The 21,779-nt window shown below is 56.1% G+C and overlaps 8 protein-coding genes across 8 annotated transcripts; 5 read left to right on the top strand and 3 right to left on the bottom strand.

Annotated features, from left to right (window-relative positions):
- Positions 1-1,912: 1,912 nt before the first annotated feature.
- cbp-4 (Assembly factor cbp-4) lies at positions 1,913-2,386 on the top strand (the record flags this gene model as incomplete). Its single annotated transcript, XM_032032672.1, has 3 exons — positions 1,913-1,962; positions 2,026-2,210; positions 2,265-2,386. 3 exons carry the CDS (start codon positions 1,913-1,915, stop codon positions 2,384-2,386), a joined length of 357 nt encoding a protein of 118 aa, XP_031887927.1.
- A 753-nt stretch (positions 2,387-3,139) lies between these two features.
- npc-2 (Nascent polypeptide-associated complex subunit beta) lies at positions 3,140-3,972 on the top strand (the record flags this gene model as incomplete). The annotated part of the gene is made up of 4 exons (XM_066152533.1): positions 3,140-3,191; positions 3,285-3,292; positions 3,462-3,627; positions 3,743-3,972. The coding sequence occupies 4 exons, from the start codon at positions 3,140-3,142 to the stop codon at positions 3,970-3,972; spliced, it is 456 nt and encodes a 151-aa protein (XP_066008080.1).
- Positions 3,973-4,468: 496 nt separating this feature from the next.
- Positions 4,469-5,820, bottom strand: CGGC5_v011461 (tRNA-specific adenosine deaminase 1; the record flags this gene model as incomplete). Its single annotated transcript, XM_032032674.1, has 3 exons — positions 4,469-5,516; positions 5,673-5,753; positions 5,816-5,820. 3 exons carry the CDS (start codon positions 5,818-5,820, stop codon positions 4,469-4,471), a joined length of 1,134 nt encoding a protein of 377 aa, XP_031887925.1.
- A 17-nt stretch (positions 5,821-5,837) lies between these two features.
- rpl-24 (60S ribosomal protein eL24) lies at positions 5,838-7,368 on the top strand (the record flags this gene model as incomplete). The annotated part of the gene is made up of 5 exons (XM_032032675.1): positions 5,838-5,891; positions 6,264-6,290; positions 6,572-6,622; positions 6,887-7,030; positions 7,084-7,368. The coding sequence occupies 5 exons, from the start codon at positions 5,838-5,840 to the stop codon at positions 7,366-7,368; spliced, it is 561 nt and encodes a 186-aa protein (XP_031887924.1).
- Positions 7,369-8,964: 1,596 nt separating this feature from the next.
- On the bottom strand, positions 8,965-9,830 carry aspf3-0 (Peroxiredoxin Asp f3; the record flags this gene model as incomplete). Its single annotated transcript, XM_032032676.1, has 3 exons — positions 8,965-9,141; positions 9,429-9,631; positions 9,707-9,830. 3 exons carry the CDS (start codon positions 9,828-9,830, stop codon positions 8,965-8,967), a joined length of 504 nt encoding a protein of 167 aa, XP_031887923.1.
- Positions 9,831-11,375: 1,545 nt separating this feature from the next.
- Positions 11,376-11,955, top strand: CGGC5_v011458 (uncharacterized protein; the record flags this gene model as incomplete). Its single annotated transcript, XM_032032677.1, has 3 exons — positions 11,376-11,473; positions 11,520-11,685; positions 11,749-11,955. The coding sequence occupies 3 exons, from the start codon at positions 11,376-11,378 to the stop codon at positions 11,953-11,955; spliced, it is 471 nt and encodes a 156-aa protein (XP_031887922.1).
- Positions 11,956-16,599: 4,644 nt separating this feature from the next.
- On the top strand, positions 16,600-18,040 carry CGGC5_v011457 (uncharacterized protein; the record flags this gene model as incomplete). The annotated part of the gene is made up of 3 exons (XM_032032678.1): positions 16,600-16,803; positions 16,851-17,274; positions 17,322-18,040. 3 exons carry the CDS (start codon positions 16,600-16,602, stop codon positions 18,038-18,040), a joined length of 1,347 nt encoding a protein of 448 aa, XP_031887921.1.
- Positions 18,041-20,584: 2,544 nt separating this feature from the next.
- CGGC5_v011456 (uncharacterized protein) lies at positions 20,585-20,880 on the bottom strand (the record flags this gene model as incomplete). The annotated part of the gene is made up of 2 exons (XM_032032680.1): positions 20,585-20,602; positions 20,662-20,880. The coding sequence occupies 2 exons, from the start codon at positions 20,878-20,880 to the stop codon at positions 20,585-20,587; spliced, it is 237 nt and encodes a 78-aa protein (XP_031887919.1).
- Between the last annotated feature and the right edge of the window lie 899 nt (positions 20,881-21,779).

Raw genomic sequence — 21,779 nt, 5'->3', positions numbered from 1 at the left:
CAGTGCCGATACCAGGGGCAATTAAGTTTCCAGAGAGCCTCTGTGCGCCGAACGGAGCCTTGTCCTGTCCGCGACATTTCGTCTCATGTCTTTGCCTGCCCATCCATCCATCCCCTTCCGTCATTCCACTTCCCGTCCTGCTCCCGTCCTGTTGCTCGGTGCTCTCGCAGTGCGAGCGTCCAAGTTCGAAGCAGGTCGTCGACGGGTTTGCGGGATTCCTTACATTTGACAGCCGGTTCATGCAGTCAGCCCGAGGCAGCGCCGCTAGCCTCCTTCTGATCGCGGAGGGCGACCCCTTGTGATTTTGGCATGTTGCCTCTCATCGGTGTGGATGGGGGGGGGAAGCATAACTAGCTAGCAAGGGCACATGTCCTCGCGGCAGCGGCCACGAAGCTCTGCCATTCGTCGACTGCTCCGGTCATGCTGAGGAGGCCTCTGTCCTATCGTATCCGTTACGGAGTTTCCGCATTCCTGTCTGTCGCCGCCGGCCGTCTCCGGTGTGGGAACTCTCCAAGCAAAGAGGCGAAGCCGTTCGGCCCGGCCAACGTACGGCCAAGGAAGTGGGTGTGGATTCATGTCGGCCGCCCCTCAGCCAGCCAGTTGCCTCTTCATGCCGTTCTCACTCAAGCAGTCAGGTCGTCTTCAGGCACGACCGTTTTGCCCTCACGAGGAACTAATAGACTAAATCACCTTGGAGGGCTGAGCGGTCGCAAGCCGGCGTTTCCTTGTGGGGGCCCAAGACGTCCTTCAACGGCCGCCCGTCGAATGAGCGCGCGACTGATGGACCATCCACATGGGAAATGCAACAACAACCACGCCGCCCAAGACGGGAATGACGGCAGGTTCAACAACGCATGAGCAACCTTTCTTTTCCCTTTTCCCTTTTTCGCCACGACGGCATCGACATCTGCCTCGAAAGGCTAAGCCGAACTCTTTGCATCTTCAGAAGGGTGTCTTGCGGGCAGGCAAGTTCCCGCGCAGATTGTGTTTCCGGGGAACTCTTGCCGCGCCATCACGGAGGGGTCGGTGCTCGCTCTCCCTCCTTTCATCCCATCATCAAGCCAGACAATATTATTCCGTCAGAGCACGACGGCGGGAGAACGGAGGAAAGATGCGATGCGTTGAGATGTGGCTGCTAGCAGTGCGCGTCGGTTCATTTCCAGTGTTTCTCATTCGCTGTTCTGCCTCTTTCCGCAGCAGCAACAACATGCCGCATCCAAACCAACATCCCCATTGTGCTGCTTGTGTCGTTTTATGTCTACTCTGCCGCGCATTGTGTTGGACCAAGGACGAACACATACACAGCCCCGCCTCATCCCACGGCGTTGCGCCTTCCGCCCGCCCGCGCCACGAACCTGCAGTCTGCATCAACACCCAACCATCGATGATCCCGCCTGGGCATGAGGTCGAATCGCGGAGAGGATGTGCTGCGAACTGGTCTGTGGGTGCGAATGGTTAACGGAACGGTGTGCCACACCAGCCGAACGGACAACGGTTCAGTCCTCGTGGCCGTGTTCAATCAATTTCGAACGGACCCTACCACTTCATGATTGGAGGCCGTGGAGGAGCTGCGGCGTGCTCTAATTCCTCGGAGGAACGAATGAACGGCCTTTGAATGACTTCTTGGGGAAGCACAAGCCACACACACGTTCTGCTGGGATAGAATCACCTGCATGGACCTCCGCCGGATCCGTGAGCCAACCAGCTTCTGCTGACATAACTTTGCATAGAAAGCTTCCCACCGCCTTCCCTTTTGGGCGGCAAAGGCAAATCTCCAATCAAGCGCGTCAGGTTCGTCATCGATTGGGCGGTAGTAGCATTCCCGTCGCAGAAGTCTAGTCCGAGGTCCTCCGCGCCGGCCTGTTGAGCTTTTGTGCATCTTCTAGCCAGAGAATCACGAGAAACGGTCACAATGTCGAAGAAGGCTACCAATTGGAAGTTATGGGGAAAGATGATGCTGGGGTATGTGCGGCGCTCGAATGGAAATAATGCTGAAGAAACGAATGACTGACGATTTGTTTCCAGAGGAGCGGCCATATGCGTCGGCGGGCCGGCCTTCACCATCTGGGTGACCCCGACCGAGGAGGAGCTCTTCAAGCGATACAACCCCGAGCTGCAGAAGAGGAGTCTGGAGAACCGTGAGAAGACGCAGGCCGAGTTTGACCATTTCGTCACCAAGTTGAAGGAGTACTCCAAGTCGGACAAGCCGAGTAAGTTCGCGGTTGTTGAATATGTCAGAGGTGGCTTTGCTAACCTGCGCGCAGTCTGGACGGTTCGAGACGAGGACATCGAGAGGCAGCGGATAGCGCAGCTTGCGGCGAAGAAGCAAAGGGACAACGACATCAAGGCGCAGCAGGAGGCCATGAGGAAAGAGTCGGGACTGTAGAGCGATGATCATTCGACACTATGAATTATCGTCCGTCGCGAGCGAGAACTGTATTATACATGACGGGCCAGACACCAGGGAGGTGCATATCATAATGGCTGTAAAACAACAGAAGATACCATGAAACCTATGAGGGCTGGTCAATGGCGTTCAAGGAGAGAACTTTGTAATTGGGTAGTCAAAGAGAACAGCGAATCTACGAAGCTACAAATCAAATGGAGACGACATCTCGGCTTTTCCAATTGTTGCATCGAAATAGTGATGTTCGCGCTGCAAAATTTCGCGGACTTGACCCCTCCACCGCCCCTCACCTCCCCGGGTGTGCTTCGGTCAGTGTCGGTGAGATCACACCACACAAGCCTCGGCACATACTATTTCCGCAAGCGAAGCATCTTGGCACGCACAAAACATCCATCTTGACATTGACCATCACCACAGCTCAAGCGGCTCAGCCTTACGACATAAGACGGGACATACGAACGAGTTACGGGTAAGTGAAAAATTCCCCGGCATCGCCAGTGCACCTGTGCAGCTTTCCCCCCCGGCCGCGGAAAAAATTTCTTGGTTGGGCGGCTGGTTCTGCCCGCCGTCGCCTGCGAAAACGAGAGACCATTTTGCTAATTGCCCTGAGGTACCCGCGCACAGCTTCCCTAAACCCGCCCGATTTCCTTCCACCTTACCACCCCCCACTCCCGCCTCAAACCACCACCACCTCCCCCCTCCGCCAAAAACACCACCGTCGATATCGCAACCATGTCGGACGTCCAGGAACGCCTCAAGAAGCTCGGTGCCTCCGCGCGTATTGGTATGTTTGTTCTTTGAGCTCTGGAATTGATTTTCCTAGAGCAGGAATCGCTGTTTGACTCGCAGAGCAAGGCTGACAAGGTTGTGTGCGCAGGGTATGTTGTGACCAATCCGCGAAAATGACCCCTCACCACCTGCCCCCAGCTCTACCTCCGAACCACGAGAGAAAAATTGTCACCACCAGACAGAGCACGATTCACCGAAATGCGGCTTTGCTTTTGATATGGGAACATCAGATGGCTAACGTACCGATCCCGACAACAGCGGCAAGGGCACCCCCCGCAGAAAGGTCAAGCGCGCGCCTGCCCGCTCCGCCGCCGACGACAAGAAGCTCCAGGCTGCCCTGAAGAAGCTCAACGTCCAGCCCATCCAGGCCATTGAGGAGGTCAACATGTTCAAGTCTGACGGCAACGTCATCCACTTTGCTGCCCCCAAGGGTATGTCACCATCCCGTCCCCGTGCATGAAGCTGTCGCTGCTGCGGTGCTGTGCTGCTGCCGCACGCGCTGTCTGTCACTTGAGAGAAACATCCCGCTGAGACCTGAACCAATAGTCCACGCCGCCGTCCCCGCCAACACCTTCGCCATCTACGGCCACGGCGAGGACAAGGAGCTCACCGAGCTCGTCCCCGGCATCCTCAACCAGCTCGGCCCCGACTCCCTCGCCTCCCTCCGCAAGCTCGCCGAGAGCTACCAGAACATGCAGAAGGAGGGCAAGGACGGTGAGGAGGACGACATCCCCGACCTGGTCGAGGGTGAGAACTTCGAGAGCAAGGTCGAGTAAACAGTTCCCGGGCCGAATTGAGGAGAAACATTTCTGGACCTGATGACACCAACGACAAAAAAAAAACGTAAAACATTTTCAAAATACAAAGCGTTTTTGTTGATGATCATCCCGTCTGTCCCTCTCTCTTTCTTTTGCCCCTAGGGGAGTTGTCGTCGAGATACCGGGTCCCCGTGGAAAGAAAAAATGTTTTCAGCGTGTGGATTTTTTTACAAAGGAATTTAAAAAAGGGCAAAATTTCCGCGCAACATACTCAAGGAGCGACTGACACGACTCTGCCCACCGTCTTTTTTGCTCTGGGCGAAGCTGGAGGATTTCATGAGGGATTGGTCAAAGACGAAGGTCTAGGGAAGAAGCGTGATGCCCTTCCGCATGCGATACCGAGTCTCTGCATAATGAAACATTGCAAAGCCTGGACATATGGCATGTTTGTCTAACGTGATGGTGTATTACGCGTATTCCTCTCCTGTCTTTGGTATCGTAAGCCCGTTCGATGTCACCTCTTGGGCAGCTCAAACTTGTCATCCCCGACATTGGCAACCCAGCCAGCCAGTGCCTCCCTCCTCGCCTCCATCTTGACTTCCCGTCTCGCCGCAAGCATCTCGCTTCCTTTGACATCCGCATACGTCACCCCAGCCAGTGCACTCCTCAACCCCTCCCCATCATCTCCGAGCTCATCCGCAATCGCCGCAACCTCCTCCCACATCCTCCGCCTCGACACCGCACTCGCGCCCCTGGCATCAAACGCCTTGCGGCCCTGCAACACGCCCCCCATCATCCCCTCCTCAAGCCCGCCGGCAGTCCACGCCGCGGCCAGATTACTCGCCGCAATCTTCTCCGCGCGTGCCTTCACTTCCCGCTTCGAGAACGCAAACTCCCGCTCCGTGGTGCGCACCTCGAACGGCGCGAACCTGTACCCGCCACTCCACGCCTGGCCGTCAAGACTCGCCATGCGGCCACGCGCGGAGAAGGCCCTCTCGCACCCGGCGGCGGAGTACTGCGTCTCCGGGAGGATGAGGGAGGAGAGGTAGGCGTTGCCCGGGTAGATGAGCAGCGAGGTTAAAGAGGAGAGAAGGGAGGTGCACTGCTTCAGGGCGATTTTGTCCGAGCAGGATTTGGACATGGTGGGCGGGGCGTCGCCGCGCGCGGGCTTGCGGCGGACGACGCCGAGGCGGGAGAAGTAGGCCCGTCCGGGGAGTGTGCCGGCGTCTTCGGAGGGAGCAGCGGCGGGCATATCCCACGGCGAAGCGTCCTCCTGCGCGGCCATGGTGAGTTCCATGCTTGCGTCGCCGCAGGGCGCTTCGGTGCAGTACATGTGCAGCGCGACGCCGTCCTGTATTGCGAACGGCTGGGGCGCGTCTGGGGATATCTCGTGATGTTCACGGCGTCTGACGAGGGATGGCTCCCCTGACAGGAGCTGGCGGCATTCATCCAGGAGATGCCGGTTGAAGGCGCGGATGGCGAGGACCTCAGCGTGCCAGTCGTGGAGGGCGTTCCCCTTTGCCTGGGGGAGTTTGGCGGCCGGGAGACACTTCATGCCTGTCCTGCTGGGTGTTAGTCCAGCTCACATGAAGATGGGAGGCGAGTGAGGGTGGATTTGAGTATTGCCATTCATGCTAGTTACATCGTGCCTATCGTAAATCTCGCCAAATCTCGTGAAAGAAGTTCCAACGAAAAACACCATGTAACGCCCAACTTACGCAAGAGACAGACACGTCAGGACGCCATCCCGCTCAGTAACGATGCCGCTCAGGGGAACCCACTCGTGCAGGCCATTGTCTCTGACCGCAGGCTTCCTCTTGGCCGGCAGCTCCCCGAACCGGCGCAGGACCAAGTCAGCCACGGCATTCGGGTTCGCGACAGTCATGCGTTGCAAAAGCGGTCGTGATACTCTCACCCAGCAACTCATCCCGTTCGATGTAAGTGACCAGCACCTCGCGGAACCACTGAAAGCGGGCGGGCGGAACTCGTGCACCGCCACAGGGCATCAGGGCAAACACCAGCGCGCCACACGGCAGGCACACAAGTCGGAGCGCACCTTCCTTCCTTCCTTCCTTCCTTCCTTCCTTCCCAGTCCGAGCACGTGATTGGCGCTCTTAAGCGAACGACGGCCGTCCCAGAGTGGGGCACCCAGGGCTTTACAACCACCGCACTGAGGGAAGGAGCGAATTCCCCACAACACCGGCCCAAACCGCACCGCCCGCGCGACGTTGCGAAAATTGAATCTCAGCAAAAGAGCGTGACGCCTTGGACTTTCTCCTTCGACCTCCCCCCCATCACCGACAAGTCAGCCAACGTTCGCATTCAATACCACCAATGTATGTTCTTTGAATCCTTGCTGCGGTTCCCTACGTCCATCCCCTTTTTCGAAGATACTTTTCGCTTTTTCCCCACGATCGCCGCGCCGCACCGCGCCCTTGCCACCGAGCCATGAGTCGACGTCACTTTGGTGTATTGTGAAGGATTTTTGCGACTGGACGACGGCTCGTGGGCTCTGGGTGCGGCCGGCATCGTGGGAAGGAAAGAAGTGTTTGCGAAGGGACCTGGACGGATGGGAAAGACGGTTCCAATGTGAGGAGGCTTGCTGACAATCGAGAAGATGCGCACGTACGACGATTCGTTCTCGGGCCAGAGAATCTACCCTGGAAAGGTACGATAGAACCACCATCAGCCAGCTCAGTGCAATCCCCCATCTCCGCCCACGGCAAACCCAACGTCTTCCCGTCGATCAGTTGTGCAGGATCTGGAGGGGCAATGCAGAAGGAGATCAGATGGGACACGAATGGACGAGAGCAAGGACAACAACGACGATCGACGGGAACGATGTTGCATGCCGAGGACAGGCAGACTGGGACCAATGGGCAGGCACATCACGCATGGTTGAACAAGGCGCTGACGAGAACTCTGAATACAGGGTAAGCTCTACGTCCGTGGTGACAGCAAGATCTTCCGTTTCCAGAACGGCAAGTCCGAGTCCCTCTTCCTCCAGCGCAAGAACCCCCGCCGCATCTCGTGGACCGTTCTGTACCGCCGCCAACACCGCAAGGGTATCTCTGAGGTATGTCACCCTTCGTCCTTCGCCCCGATGCAGATTGCTGATTCCCCCCGCAGGAGGTTGCCAAGAAGCGCACCCGCCGCACCGTCAAGGCCCAGCGTGCCATCGTTGGTGCCTCCCTCGATGTGATCAAGGAGAAGCGCTCCATGCGCCCCGAGGCCCGCTCCGCCGCCCGCGCCGCCGCCATCAAGGAGTCCAAGGACAAGAAGGCCGAGGCCAACGCCGCCAAGAAGGCCGAGAAGGCCAAGAACGCCGCCGCCGGCAAGGGCCAGACCGGCCGCATCGTCGGCAAGCAGGGCGCCAAGGGCTCCGCCCCCAAGGTCAAGGCCACCACCCGCTAAGATGTCAATCTCTCTGTCTTGATGGAGTAACTCAGTGAGGGGGTTTATGGTCTTTTTTTGGCAAGGGAAGCGTGTGGGCACACCAAAAAGCGAAGGGGAAATGCATTGCGGTTTCCACCGCCGCCGTAGCCCGGCGGCGCGGCCTCGAGACGGGGTTTGGCGAGGAATGTAAATGGATCAAAATACGAAACGCGTTAAAGCCAGGTCCAACCACCACACACACAATCTGGAGTCGAGGGTTCTTTGTGCTTTTGACGGCTGGTTCTATAACTACACAAATCACGGTAGCACGGAATGCATGGATTGTCCCACGGGATTACCAAGTTAAGATTTGTCGTCATGAAGCGGAGGGGTGATGTTCGTGATGCTGCTCTTGGTGGGGTGCTGTGTCTGTGAGATGATGAACGTGATGTATTGCATGGGACTTGATCTGCCAGTCGTTGAATTGCTTGTCTCTGGAATGGTTATGACTGACGTGATGCTTTCATACCTCGGCACCCCTAGGCGTTGATGACCTCGTCCCACGATGGGCTTACATGTAATCTCGCCCAAAATGTTGCTGCCGTCCGAACAGCGCCACCTCAACCGGACTGTCCTACCGCCAGACGATGGCCTGCTCAGATGGGAGCCATAGAACGCTTTCCCAAGGGAGGCCAGACAGTGCCATCCTCACCCAGCGCGAGTCCTCTATCAAACAACCCGTGATGTATCCATACGTCGCCACCATGACCGAGACGCCTCACCACGCAACGCAAGCAGAGACAAACAGTGAGATCAAAATCGAAAAGGCGACAGGAGGACTGATCCGGTAAACCAACCATCCATCCATCCCACCTGTGCCGCGAAGTCAGCATGGTACAAAGTCCGTCGAGTTGCCCGTCGTACTAGGTAGGTTCGCTTCCTCTCTCTGCGCTGTTGAACACTGCATCTTACGTCCCAGCCACCGTCGACACCAAACTCACCTTGCAAATCAAGACACATGCACATATCAATCGGACGAGAACCAGATTCCCGCTGCGAGCAATCTCTCACACATATGCCACGAGCTGGAAATAAAATGAACCCCTTCCGCCGTTCGTAGCATCTACCCATTTCTTCCTTACGCGCAACAATTGATGCAAGATCCAGCCAGCTAAACATGCAGAAAGCCAGTGGCATTGCAGCGCTCATACAACACAATATGACTCGACATGAGATGAACCACACCACGCCCAAGCGATCGGATCACCCAACCTTGATGTCCGCCGCGCACGAATCGGAGGACCAACCCCGGCCCCGCGTCGGATTTCCGAGCTCCCATCCCCCGCGCGCGCCGGAGCACTTGGACAACTCAACGCACATCGACCCCTCACCTCACCTCACCTAGCTCTCATTCCTTCAGCAAAGGCGGCATCTCACACCAACGAGGGAAAAGATGATGATTTTACTCAAATTTCATTGCTCTAAATTCTAAAGAATGAAAGAGGGGGAATGTCTAAAGAACTTTTTGTCTCCTGTCGTCTAGGCGTCTTTGTCTAATTTCCTCCCTTTTCTCTCTAATTGGGGGTTTGTGTGTCATCTCGTCATAAGCATTTTATCAAGACCTGCGGCAGGACCTTAGATGGCCTTGAGGACGGGCTCGACGGCAGAGACCTCCTGGCCCTGCAGATCGGGCTCCTTCTCGGCGTAGATGATCTTGCCGTGGTCGACGACGATGGCGTAGCGGGCGGTGCGCTCGCCGTGGTTCCAGCCGATGGAGGTGGAGAACTCGGCGTTGTTGTCGGTGCAGAAGATCTGTGGGAGGCCGGTGTTAGTCTTCATTGTTTCTGATTGCTAAGAGGACACAGTTGCCCAATGATGTGATTTTTCTGCAACGATCAAGCTTCCTCCTTCTCCTGTGGTATCATAATCGAACACTGGCGGAGGGGCTGACGAAAGTGGGCTGGCGGGGTGGGGGCAATCATTTTTATCGGAGTCGGTGAGGGCCCCACGGAAGGAGGGGGAGGGGTAGACAACAGCAACAACCATGGAAGTGTTTGATGATGTGGCAGGAAAGAACAGCAACCGAGAAAAGAACTCACGATGAAGTCGTCGGTGACGTTGTTGGCCTTGCCCCAGCCGGACATGACGTAGGGGTCGTTGTAGGCGAGGAAGATGACCTGGTCAACGCCCTTGGCCTTGAGCTCGTCCTTCTTCGCGATGTAGCCGGGAAGGTGGGCGGCGGAGCAGGTGGGAGTGAAGGCGCCGGGGAGGGCGACGATGATGACCTTCTTGTCCTTGAACTCTGCGCGGGGAGGCGATCAGCATCGTGGCCCAAAGGACAGCAGAAGCAGAGGAGAGGAGGCGTGACGTGACTTACCCTTGGCGGTGTCGTACTTGATGGGGATACCGCAGACCTTGAAGTCAGAGGTCTCGGCCTGGTAGGGGATGTACTGGAAGTTGACACCCTCGGGGAACTGCTCGCCAGCCTTGATAGGAGCCATTGTGAATGTGTTTGGGTTGGTGGTGATGGGGAAAAGGTTGAGTGTGTGTGGTTGTGAGTGAGTTGGTTGAAGGAGAGAGGAAGCAAGACCGGAGGAGGAAGAGAGAAAGGAGCTTCAATTAGTAGTCTGAGGCAGGCACCAGGTTTCGCAGCAACCAGCGGCGGCAAAGACGATCGTCGAGTCAGGGTCCCGCGCTGAATTCTGCGAGATTCCACGTCGAGGGAAGTGGAGCTGCGCCGATGATTTGTATTTCTGTAGATAGGCGCGGGGCGGCCACTCTTTCCTGGGACGGTAGGCCCGGTTATGTTCGACGTGGAAGTGGCCTCCCCTCCAGTTGCCCCTCCACTCCCCCCGAAGACCCCCCGCGGCAGCTTCCCTCGGGTCGCCGCTCCTCTCCTGCCTGCTTCTGCAGTTTCTGTGACAAAAAAGAAGTGGGCGCTGCTGCTGTGTGAGGTGCTGCTTTCCGTAACTTTGCAAGTAGGCTGGTCAGGTACCTTACATTCGACGCGGCGGAATACGACGGGGATCCAGCCTGGCCCGGCCCCAGCCATCACGATGAGATATTTCCAGTAAAAACTTCCGGCGCCGATAAGACGGCGACGGGTACCTCACCTAGGGTGGGATACACCAAAAAAAAGCTAATTAGACATTTGCTATCTTCCTGCACGTTAGACACACCAAGGACCAGTTTGCGCACCTCTTTGGTCCACAGGCCTAGACATGACGCAAGACCGGCCGTTTATGCCGCGTCCGTTTGGATGTGGCACGTCGCCCAAACCTCCGATCCCCGGCGCGCCCCTCGTGGTCGACCTCCCCGGTGGGGGCCGCGCGAAGGCCTCTGAGGTCTCGGCCGTCCGAGCTCACACTGCCTGTCTTTCGGCCCATCCCTGGGGGCCCTCTTCGGAGTTAATTCGCCAAGCCCTGGCAAACCACAAATTGATTTGAGTTAGTGAGAAGTCTGGTTTGTCATCACGGACAACGATCGGGACGGGTCGTCGAGATCCGGCGCGCCTGATTTAAACATGTGTCGATGATGTGCAGAAGCTACAGGAGCGTTTGTTGAGTAGACGTCCAAAATCGCCGGGCGAGTTACCGAAATGCAGCGTTCCCGGCTGGTACCTGATTCACGGTGATGCGCCGTGCGCCTGATGTCGCCTCTGTCTGGGCGCGGCCGGCGTCGGACCCTGACTAACGCCTGGCTGCCACGATGCTAGATGATGCAAAAGAAATGAAAAAGTTTTGAACGCCTTCAGCCTTATGACTCTGCAGCTGCAATTTTTAGAACTCGCCGCCGTCGTTCGTTCACCGAGACCAGACCCCGCGGCATCTGCCCAAATCCCCCAAGGGCGTCGGTGACAGCTGACAGACACCGATATCCCTGTCGGATCGTGCCGTGATTGGTTGCTTCGTCCGTTTATTGCGTGCATCTCCCGAGTTCACAGTTGCGTCATATTCGTATATCATTTGCGCTCAACGCAGTTCAGCTCGTCAAAGCATCGTGCAAAAAGACGTTGTTAATAGGAATCGAAACAAAAAGCTGTAATTATGGCCACGCAAGACGAATCACGACCTCCCTTCCCGCCCTTCACTGAGGAAACGGCGAGGACCAAGGTCAAGGCGGCCCAGGATGGTTGGAACACCAAGTCCGTGCTCTTCATCTCGGTGAACGCAGAAGTCTGACAAGCACAGAAACCCGTCCAAAGTCAAGATGGCATACACGCCAGACACCATCTGGAGGAACAGGGACACCTTCCTGCAAGGCCGGGACGAGGTCGAGCAGTGGCTGACCAAGAAATGGGGAAAGGAAAATGGCTACCGCCTCCGAAAAGAGCTATTTGCCTTCACCGACAATAAAGTGAGTGACGTACCGATATATTCCGAATTCCAATTTTTAAAAGGCATGGCTGACGATGTCCAGATTGCTGTTCAGTTCTGGTATGAGTGGCATGACGAATCGGGACAGTGGTGGCGGACCTATGGCCTGGAGGATTGGACCTTTGCAGAAAACGGTCTCATGCGCAAAAGGCAAATGAGCGGGAACGACGTGAAGATTGAAGATGCGCAGAGGTGGTTCAAGGACGGCGTGGATGTTAATACCGTCGACATCTCCGAAAAACACTGGTGACGCTCCGAGACGTCTGCTGATGGGCGCTCCTGAGCTAAGGTGCTGTATTGAGCAATGTCTCATCTTTCCCGCCGACTAAGGTGTCACGGCGGCGGATGAAAGGTATCAGAGACTTGTCGTCTCGAAACTATCGAATCGAGAGAGTATTTTCGTGCCACAAACTTCATCAGGAGGAATCCATGAGCGCCCATGTAAATTTATGTTGTTGTTTAAACGTGTTTCGTTTGCTGCAAAGCATGCCTGCCGCTTTGACGATCCCAAGCCACACACGTTCAATGTCCAGCTGCGAGACACATCTTTAAGTCGTCAGAGACATTCGCATTCTTTCCGGGCTTCCATTGTAAGCCGCTCATAAGTGATTCACGAGGAGGAAACGTGCTTGCCTGGACAGCCACAGGCTGCAGACGCAACCCAGGCCGTCGGCGAGAACCTGTGTCAATCCAGATGGAGAGGACTGCGCCAGCCATGGTGGACGTTAGCGCAGGAACATGCCGGAAATCAACCCTGCTAATGTGAGGAGTTGAGATCGTGACAGGAGCTTGGCGCCACGACCCAAAGACACGGACTGGGGTGGAGGCGCGAGCTCAGCAAGAAGAGCGGCCCCTGCGGGAGAGCAGAGCCAACGGTCCAGACTGTGGAATGAACCAAGCCCAATGCTAGCTCCAGATACTGCTTATTCGTCGTCACACCAATCGAAACGTTCGTCTAAGTCGACTCCATTTGGCTTGAGGATGGCCGCAGGCTGGCTTGGCAGTCAAGTTGGTGAGGTCAAAAGCTCACTTACCGAGAAGACGCGGTCGGTGCAATGCGGACAATATGGGCACCCAGCTGCCCCGATAGGCGAGCCAATGCGAGACGTAGCTGGCATCTGTCCGGGAGATCCCCCTCCTCGGACCGGGAACAGCGTCGCAATTGGGAAAGTGACGTGTGGCCCGGCACAGGGATACTGTGCAAGCTGTCGCCGCCTGCCCCGATGTAGAGGGTCGCTTCGGCGCAGAAGCAATGATTTGCACTGGGATGTCTTCAGCTCTCCGAGCAGCGTGTCGGCATCAAAACTTGGACATTGACTGGAAGAACGCGAACGACACCATCATCTCTTTAACCGTCCAGGGCGTGACTGCAGCACCTTCTGTAGAGTGTATCGTTGTGCCTGTTGTCTCGTCTGTCGTAGACCCTCCCGTCCTGCGCTTTCAAGAGCCAACTGCCTACTCAGATTGTGGGTGTCGTTGTATGCGTCCCATTGGGTCTCCTGGCGCGACGTTGAAGCACGACTGGGCCATCGCTTCTTCCCCAGAATACTAGTCAGTAAGGAGGAACCATTGAAGTCCGGCCAATTCGGAAGACTAGTCAATCGAGTTGCACGGACAGGGCGTGATCGGGAGCGCAATCGAATCGGTTGTCGCACCGCAAGACAAAGGCGGAGGTCGGCGAAGGTAGTCGGCGAGGCTAGCAAGATAGCCGGGGTCGAGGCGCTGGAGCCAGTTTTCTTTGACGCTGGAGTCTCCCGGCCTAGACCGCATCTAGTTGGTGTTTGGACGCAACGAGCTGGAGATTCTGCCGGTCGGGGTCTTGATTGGCTGTTTCTCTCCAGCAGGGGGTTGACGGAGCGATTCGCGAAAAGACATGATCGAGGTGCCCTTGGTCAGGGAGCAGGAGACAGCGGTTGGTGCAGACGCTGCCATTTGTCTCGTATCAAGACCGACAACCAACAAGATTGCATTCGGACATGTATGGGCATCAAAGGGCCGCCAGACACAGCGAAGAGAAACGATTTCGACGGACATGAGCAATGCCAAGCGTCGATTGTCCTCCAGAGAGGCAGTCAGGGAATCAGACGCGCCGATCTGGCCCTGAAGGTCGGCTCGTTGCGATCAAGGACCATTGTTTCTGTTAAACCTCATGATAGAAACGTGGGTGCGGGCACGCGATCTGCAGGTCGTTTGTTCTCGGGGACAATTGTATGACAGGGCTGAGCAGGACAAAGTCAAGGACTGGCGCAGAGTAACGGCGAAGGTTTGGGGTCGATATCGACACTAGAGAATGCGACACGATCGATGGTCGGAGACTCCTTGTCGGGCTGACAGGCGCTCTCACGACGATGATGAATGGTTGGGTACTGATGCCACTGGTGTTGGAGTTGGAAGACGGCTTCACACTTGGACGGGAGCTTTCCTCGGTCGTGCCTGGTTTGACGACGGACTGGCAGGCACAGATCGAGGCTGGATCCAGCAGGGGCAAGGACAGGGGCAGGGGCAGCTCTTGGCCCCAGCTCTGCACCTTCTGCGGGAAGCAGATGTCTGCATCTTTGATGCAGAGCAGCTGAGGGAAGGTTCTCACCGGACAAGCGCCCACCCCTGTTTCCTGTTTGGATGGGTGGCAGGAGGCAGTTGCTGGTTCATGCACGTGCTTCGGTCAGCAGAAGCAGCACAGACCATGTCAGCCCGAACTTCTTGCCCTTTGCTCCTGCTGCTTGCTTTTTGGCGGCTGGCTTCCTCTTGCCCCTCTGAGGTGACTGACGGCCTAAGTTGCTGAATGAAGCCTGAGTGAGTGAGTGACTGCTTTCTCCCTTTACGCAACGTGAAAACAAGCAAGCCTCCAAACGCCTCACTCGACACCACGACCACACAGTCCCAACTTGACCCGTTGTCTCCTCCCTCTCCACTGCCTGTTCCCAGCTTGTCCTGCCCGCCTCGCCTGGGACTAGTGGTGGACGAGGCGGTTGTGCTCGTTGAGCGACCCTCTCCAGTGGCTCTCCCTGGTCCAAAGTTAGATTGGACGAAATGCGGACTACCCAATGCATGAGCTTCACCTTTCTTTTGTCGCGAGACATCGATTTCGGTTGGTTACCAGCGCGCCGTCTTTCTTTTCTTTTCCAGAAGACTTTCGTAATGGATGATCTGACTGACCCGCTGAGACTGATGAATTCAGCATCATGCCTTACTACCTGACCTCGGCAACAAAGCAAAGACGCGCCTGTACCGTGCCTGATGATACGTCTCAGACCCTGACTCTCTGGGTGGCGCTCTTTCGCCCGCAACAGACGAGGCCTTTGGTGATGCAGGCTTGGGATGGGAGGCGGCGCCCAGCTCGTCATAGTGCTGAGAGCTACCGGTAGCTCCCTCCCGTTCGGGTCCAGCCCGCTGGAGTCATGAGGAAAACGGACGGCCCAGCTTCCGGACATGGCCTCGATTGCCTTGGGGTCCCTCAGCTCGTCGAACATGAAGATATTCTTGTCAACCACGGCCTTTGCCGAGTTGACATCCACCAAGCAAACAAAAACCACCAAAAAAACATCAGGCTGTGGATTTCTCCAACCCGAAGCCGATCTTCTGCAGTGCCATGGAGACTGCCGGGATTAACTGCATGTTTCTCATTTCCATCCATCTATCCCAAGCATGGCAGCCAGATTCGAGGGTACGGAGTGGTCACCAAGAAAAGCAAGCCCAGCTCGACTGTCTCAGCTGTCGAAGCCCTCCTAACTCGTTCGGGGAAGCCCGCGATGCTAGTGCCTGTCCGGCTCTACCAATCACCAGCTGCTGCGGATGATCAGCTGGGATTCTGCCGCATTGGGTCTTTCGTCACTTCTTCGTTGTAGATGCGCCTGAACAGGACGCAGCGGCGTTGACGAGGCGTCGCTCGTTGCGCGCACTTGCTTTTCATCGATCGCACTTGCGGATGGCTGCGTCTCCCGAGTCGTCAACGACCGTCGCTCCCTAACGTACCACCTTCACCTTCGATTCAACCTCACAGACGCTTGCCTTTGCAAGACGAGAAAGATGCAACGGCCACCGTGTCGGCCATGAACCTTGAATTCTCTGCTTCAACAAACACTCGATGCAAGCGGCTAGCGCCATTCTTCCTTCTCTCCTCGGCCGACGGTCAACACACCCACTCGCAGCCATGTCTCTCTCTCTAATACATTGCGTCCACTCCAGTCCGTCCACGCTAGTACGTCTGCGTCTATCTCCATGCCTGCCAAGTTCCTCTTGATATCAGCATCACTCTTTCTCAAGGCCGAGAAGAAACCACGCCCCACCTCCCATGTTGTCCTCGCCCACTCTCGTCCGCCAAAGACACCAAACGTGTGGCCGCCTCCTCCATCCGGTTCCACCGCGACCCCGGCGCAGGCCAAACTTCACTTTGTGGATTGGTCCAGCTTCAGCCCTCTCCGTCAACGGAAGCCGGCCAAAGCTTGACAACCTGGTCTAGCCGTGATGGCTGTGTGGGGTCTGGCCGTCTCGCCCGTCACATCAGCTCCGGCCCAATATCTGGGGATACGCGGAATGCAGGCTCAGGGCAGCGCATATATCACACCTGCCCTCCCGCCGTTCATTCCTTCCCAGACACCCGGTTATTCCATCGCTACTCCAGTCTCACCAACCACGAGGCGAACACCAGTTCTGATCTTGCAGTAGCTTACAGTTCGCTTCATCGACAACTACCTAATATAGCTCTCTCGTTCCAGTGCGGTCCTGCTAAACGTCACCGTCAACACTCACTCAATCCTGCTTTCAACTTGTACCGATACTCACAACCATCCATCTTCCCTCCACCAACTCTCTTCACGACACCTAGACCCTACGATACTCTCGCCAACGCGAATCATCTACCTCAACACCATCCCTGACGAATCCCTCGTTCATCATGGGCCTTCTTCCCCTCAGCTACCGCCGCCCTGTCTACGTCACGGGCACTTCCGTCCATGGGAGCTCCTCTGACGTGTCTGACAGTGGCGACGAGAAGGGCAGCAGCACTACCTCCTCTCTGAAGTCTGGCAAGTCTAGTACTCCTGCCGGAATCCCTGAATCTTTGGCCTTTGACAAGATCATCAACGGCGGCACATGCCCTGTAGGTACCCATTCTTAGCGTCCCAATGATCGTAACTGACTCGTCAGCCCTGCACTGTTCGCGACTTTATGAACTATCTCGTCTACATTGAGCTCGCCGCCGAAAACCTCCAATTCTTCCTCTGGCACAGAGATTACACCAAGCGTTTCCAGGAGGCAAAGACTTCGGATCTCGCCCTCGCACCCGAATGGACCACAGCTCAGGAGAACGAGGTCCTCCAGCGCCTCTTCAAGGACAAGTCATCGCGTATGCGCAAGAAGCCTGGCCAGGAGATCTTCAAAGGTACCGACTTTGAGAAGACTGGTGTTGCCGCCGCGGTCGTCGAGGACCCCAACCCGTTTGGCACCCCGCCGCACACCCCCCCTCAAGATCAGGAGTCGGTTTACACGGGCTCCAACGGTGTTTCAAACGCCGACTCCTACCGCTCGCAGGCAAGCGAGGCTTTCGCCGCCATTGGCGCCAAGCAGCCATGTAAGTGACCACGCCTCGCCATCATATCATCTGCTAACCGCCACCAGTCACGATCCAGCCTTTCCGCGAGGAGATTGATCGCGTTGTTGCCACTTACATTATGGATGGTGCTCCGCGACAATTGAATCTTTCAGCCAAGGACCGTGATGCCACCCTTCATGCCCTCGCCACGACCACCCATCCCTCGGCTTGCCGCATCGCGCTCAAGGTCGTCGAGGACTCGCTCCGCAAGCAGAACCACCCCAACTTCATCCGCTGGTCGATTTGCAACGGCAACCCCGCCCGCGTCACCTTTGCTCGGGCCCTTGGTGTCGGTCTGATTGCCGTTGCCTTTGTCGTCGCCATCTTGATCACTCTCAGCCGCGCTCGCCGAGGCTGGCGCGCTCTGGCTGCTATAGGCTGGGTCCTCGGCATTTCCACCCTCGTGGCTGCATACAAGGGTATGTGTGTTGTCTTGCACGGCATGCACCACCGCCACGTCCGGCCTTGGGAGCTCTTCGTGGACGAGGAAACCGATGATGAGAAGCGTAGAGCCTCCCTTGACTCATTCGGATCCTCCAACAGCTTCGAGTCGGAACCGTGGATCGTCAAGTACGAGAAGCGCAATATTATCCGCAAGATCTTCGATCGCGAGGTCTGGATCGAGGAACCTGCTCTCCGTACCATTCAGGACACCATCTTCATCCAGGCCATGCTCTGCGCCCTGTTGCTCGCTGGTGTCCTCACCGGCATCTTTGTCGCCATCCCCCACCACGGCTACTTCTAAGCGAGACCGATCTCAATGGATGGCTGGGACCCTCCATCTAGCGAGTGTTGTTTACGCTTTTCCAGAGAAGACTGCGTGGAATGGAAGTTGAATTAGAATACCAATTTGCTTGCACGGCGTCTATGGATGGGGGAATATGGCTAGTAGGGATTTGTATTTGTAATATTTAGTTCAACATGAAGAGTAATCATCAAGTCACTCATTACGAACATGAAATCCGCATTCTCATGATGATGTTTGTTTCCCTCTGGATGAACATTCCTTTCTGAAACAACTTCCCAAGTCCAGAATCTCCCCCACGCTTGGGTATGTCTGAGTTATCTGAGGTGGTTAAAACACGATTCAAATGACGATGGTCTAGACAAGAGAGAACAAAAAGCAAGACAAACGGAAGGAATGAATGTGTCAAAGAAGGTGGGGAGAGGGGGGCGACAGTCAATGTCTGAGTAGGGGAATGTTGGCGGCACTTGGCCATGAGCAGGCCACGTTTTCCGGAACCGGAAGGCCGGATCGGCGGTGATGTGGGGCTGTTATCTCTTTCCCGGACGGACTTAGTTGGTGCGTGGCGGGAGGTGGGGACTGCTGCCCGAGCCGCGTGCGCGGGATGCGCGGCGCAGGTTGTGTGGTTGTGTCCCGCCTGCCTCAAATATCCCCCATACGACTACGCTTTTCTATTCTTGACCTTCTGTCTCTGTGTTTCATTTGGATCTTCACTCTTGAACACAGCCTGCCTCTTGGCCGGTGCCGTTTGCCGTTCTGTTCGTGGCTGTGGTTGAAGATATGGGAAGTGCGGGTCTTGGCGTTCATTAAACCTTGGCGTCACGGGGTTTCGTTGATGTGGGGGGGATGATTTTCAGCCTGCCTGCCGGGCCGCCGGTGAGTTTTTTTAGTGTGAAGATTCACAGTGTGTGGTCGGGGCGGGACCGGAGGGAGGGTCCACCTTTTAGGGGCCGGATGTGCCGAGGGATGGTATTTAAAGGGGGCCTTTCGCCGTTTCTTGGCTTTGAGATTGGAGTATGCGTCCCGGGAACGAACGCTGCACACCACACACGGAAACAGAAGAACAGAAGACGTCTGAGGTTGAACGACGACGCGACTGCACGCTTTCGGATCCGGGGAGTTCGAGATGGAGGGATGAAGGGGGGAATTTACCGTGTTGTCGATCCGATCGGAAAGAGACCATCCCTTTTTGAGAATCGGAAGTTTTGGGTGAGGGAAATCGGGGAAGGAGACGGGACTGAAGCGTACGGCGGCCGGTCGGTCATGACGGAGGCTTGTGGGGGCTGGTTTGCCGGCGGGACGGGGGGTATTGATTCGATTGGGCAGGGGACGTCGGGGTCTGTTCCGAGGAGTGGGCCGAGGCCTGTGAGAGTTTTTGGGGTTGGGCTGTGAGCTGTTTGTTTGATCGGGTGAAGCCAGAGGTGAGATGGGCATGGTGATGGTGACGGTGACCTCGGGGGAGAGATTGGGGCTGCGGGATGTGGGTTGGGGGTTTTGTAGGATTGGGCTTTTGGGTGTTTTTGGTGCGTGTTGATGGATTGGATTTGATGTCGTGAGGACGTCTTTAGTTGCTTGTTTTGGGGTTTGGGGTCGCCTTTTTCTTATGTTGATTGATACGATGATACCTTGGCGACGGGGGCGATTTGACCCGGTAGAAGGGATTGGTTGCGTTTGACCATTTGATGGCCGATGGCTGGTGGTGAGCCTTATCGTTATAAGCGTCTGCGATCATACCAACTGCATGAACTTATCCAACTTTGCGTTCATACTTGCAGAGCAGCTGGCTCTCAAAGTTGATGGGGGCCAACGAAATACTAGTGAAGGGGGCGAGGGCGTCGCCACCGTTGACGACGGCGTGCTCATCATCCACAGTGCAACATGCGTGAGGTCGTGTCTAGCCATGCGCTCGCAGGAGCTGTCTGTCGTGCTGTTGAGGGTGGGCGGGATGATGGAGAGAGTTTCGAGATGCGTCGTTCCAGATAGGTCGACTGTCCATTCGCTCAATATGATCTGCATGCGAGACGGCTGGTCCTTCGGTGAGTATGCGGTGCGGCCTGTGCAAACCGCCTTAAGTCCGACCATTCTGGTGAATGATTTCTAGCCAAACTCGTATCCGGGTACCGCAACAGCTGAAGACCATGAGCCTCGGAGTTGCGAAGCGGTGAAAACTTTCAGGATTTCTGCCAGCCGGATTGTTTCCGTTCGGACGAGACAGACTACGAAAACTCTCCCCCAACGTGTACCGAAACTTACTTGCACCACCACCATCAGCAGGCGCACATCGGGAGTTTAGCGGAAGGTTTAACGTTGCTCAAAACTGGGACGGGTCCCGACGAAACTCTATTCCTTGTCTAATTTGAGCATCTATCGAACTTCACAAAACCCGCTCTATCGCCTCCAAAAATGAAAAGAAATGTTTTTGAGATTCGTCTGCGAGGCCCTGGGAGTTTTCATCCATACAGGGGCGCTATCGTGCGCTCGCCAAGCTGGCTCAAACCGCCATAGACGGGGAACCATCCCATATCCCATGTGTTCAGACTAAGCTTAGTTGCAGCAGCAGACCTGCGAAAGAACACGTTAGTAATCACATTCAAGGCCTAGCAGGCGCTGCGAAAACATACCTTGTTACCGCGGCCAGACTTGGAGTTGCTCTGGCACTTGAGCGCGGCGCAGGCGGAACCATCCTTGTCAGGCTTGTTGCAGGTTCCGGCGGGCGCGCCCTGGCGCGCGACGAGAAGAGAGGCCTCGTCGACGGCGGAGAGCTCGTTCTTGGGGCCCGGGGCGGGGATGGCGACGGCCAGGGTGGCGAAGAGGGTGACGAAGACGGTTGAAGCGCGCATTTTGATTATTGAGGGAGTGTTTGGTTTTTTTTCTACCGGAGAAAAATAAAGAGAGTGGTATTAGTTGTGATTATTGAGTGAGTGAAAACTGTCTGTTGCTGCTGCTGATTTGGAAACGAGAGGTAGATGTACAGGAGGCATCGCCGTGGTTTATATACAGAGGATTGATCGACTCGTGTCGTTTGGTCTCATGAGACGGATTATGGGGCTTCAGACGGGGTGGAACTCTCCCACAGCGACGGAGAGGACCGATCCAAACTGCTGGGTAGCCTTCCCGTCCTTTCGTCTCGCCTTGCCCCCCCGTGAGCGGCAGGTGCCCATGTCACAGCATGATGCGAGGCCTGCCGAGTTACGCGAGTCGCGAACTTTAGTTGCGTATTATGTGGGCTCCCTTCTTTTCTCTACGTCTTTACAGAAAAGTGTCCGGCTGAGGTGGTAAGAGCGGCCCAATCAGGTAACACGTCGCCTGTCGTTGGTATGTTCTGGACGGCAGCGCTCGAACCAAGCATGAAGACGCCGTACCAAGTTTCAAAAGATGGGTGGGTGAGGGTTGGGATTGGGCAACCCCACGAGTCAAGACTTGGCGCTGCGGGCCTGGGGGCGACCCTGATGTTTATTTTTGGGGGCTGAGTTGATTGATCGCCTACATTACACGATCTAGAGCAACTTCGTCCGATGATGGGATACACACTGCACACGTTGTCTGAACCTGCGCGCAGGTGCCTCTCATTCTTTGAATTTTAGAGTTTTTCTCACAGCGATTGGATCGTGCGCGCTGCGGTGCCAGTTTGCGTCAGCTTGTTCCAGACGTTTTCCCTCTTCTCTCTTCTGGAGAAGATGAAACTACACGCGACAAGCGCACATTCCACGTTTTGTCGGAGGATTTCTCTCTTGGTGAG

Source organism: Colletotrichum fructicola, assembly GCF_000319635.2.
Source record: "Colletotrichum fructicola Nara gc5 chromosome Unknown KSG_Nara_v1_contig06, whole genome shotgun sequence".
NCBI lineage: Eukaryota > Fungi > Ascomycota > Sordariomycetes > Glomerellales > Glomerellaceae > Colletotrichum > Colletotrichum fructicola.
Note: the sequence above shows the minus strand (reverse complement) of the source record. Positions and strands in the feature narration are given on the sequence as shown.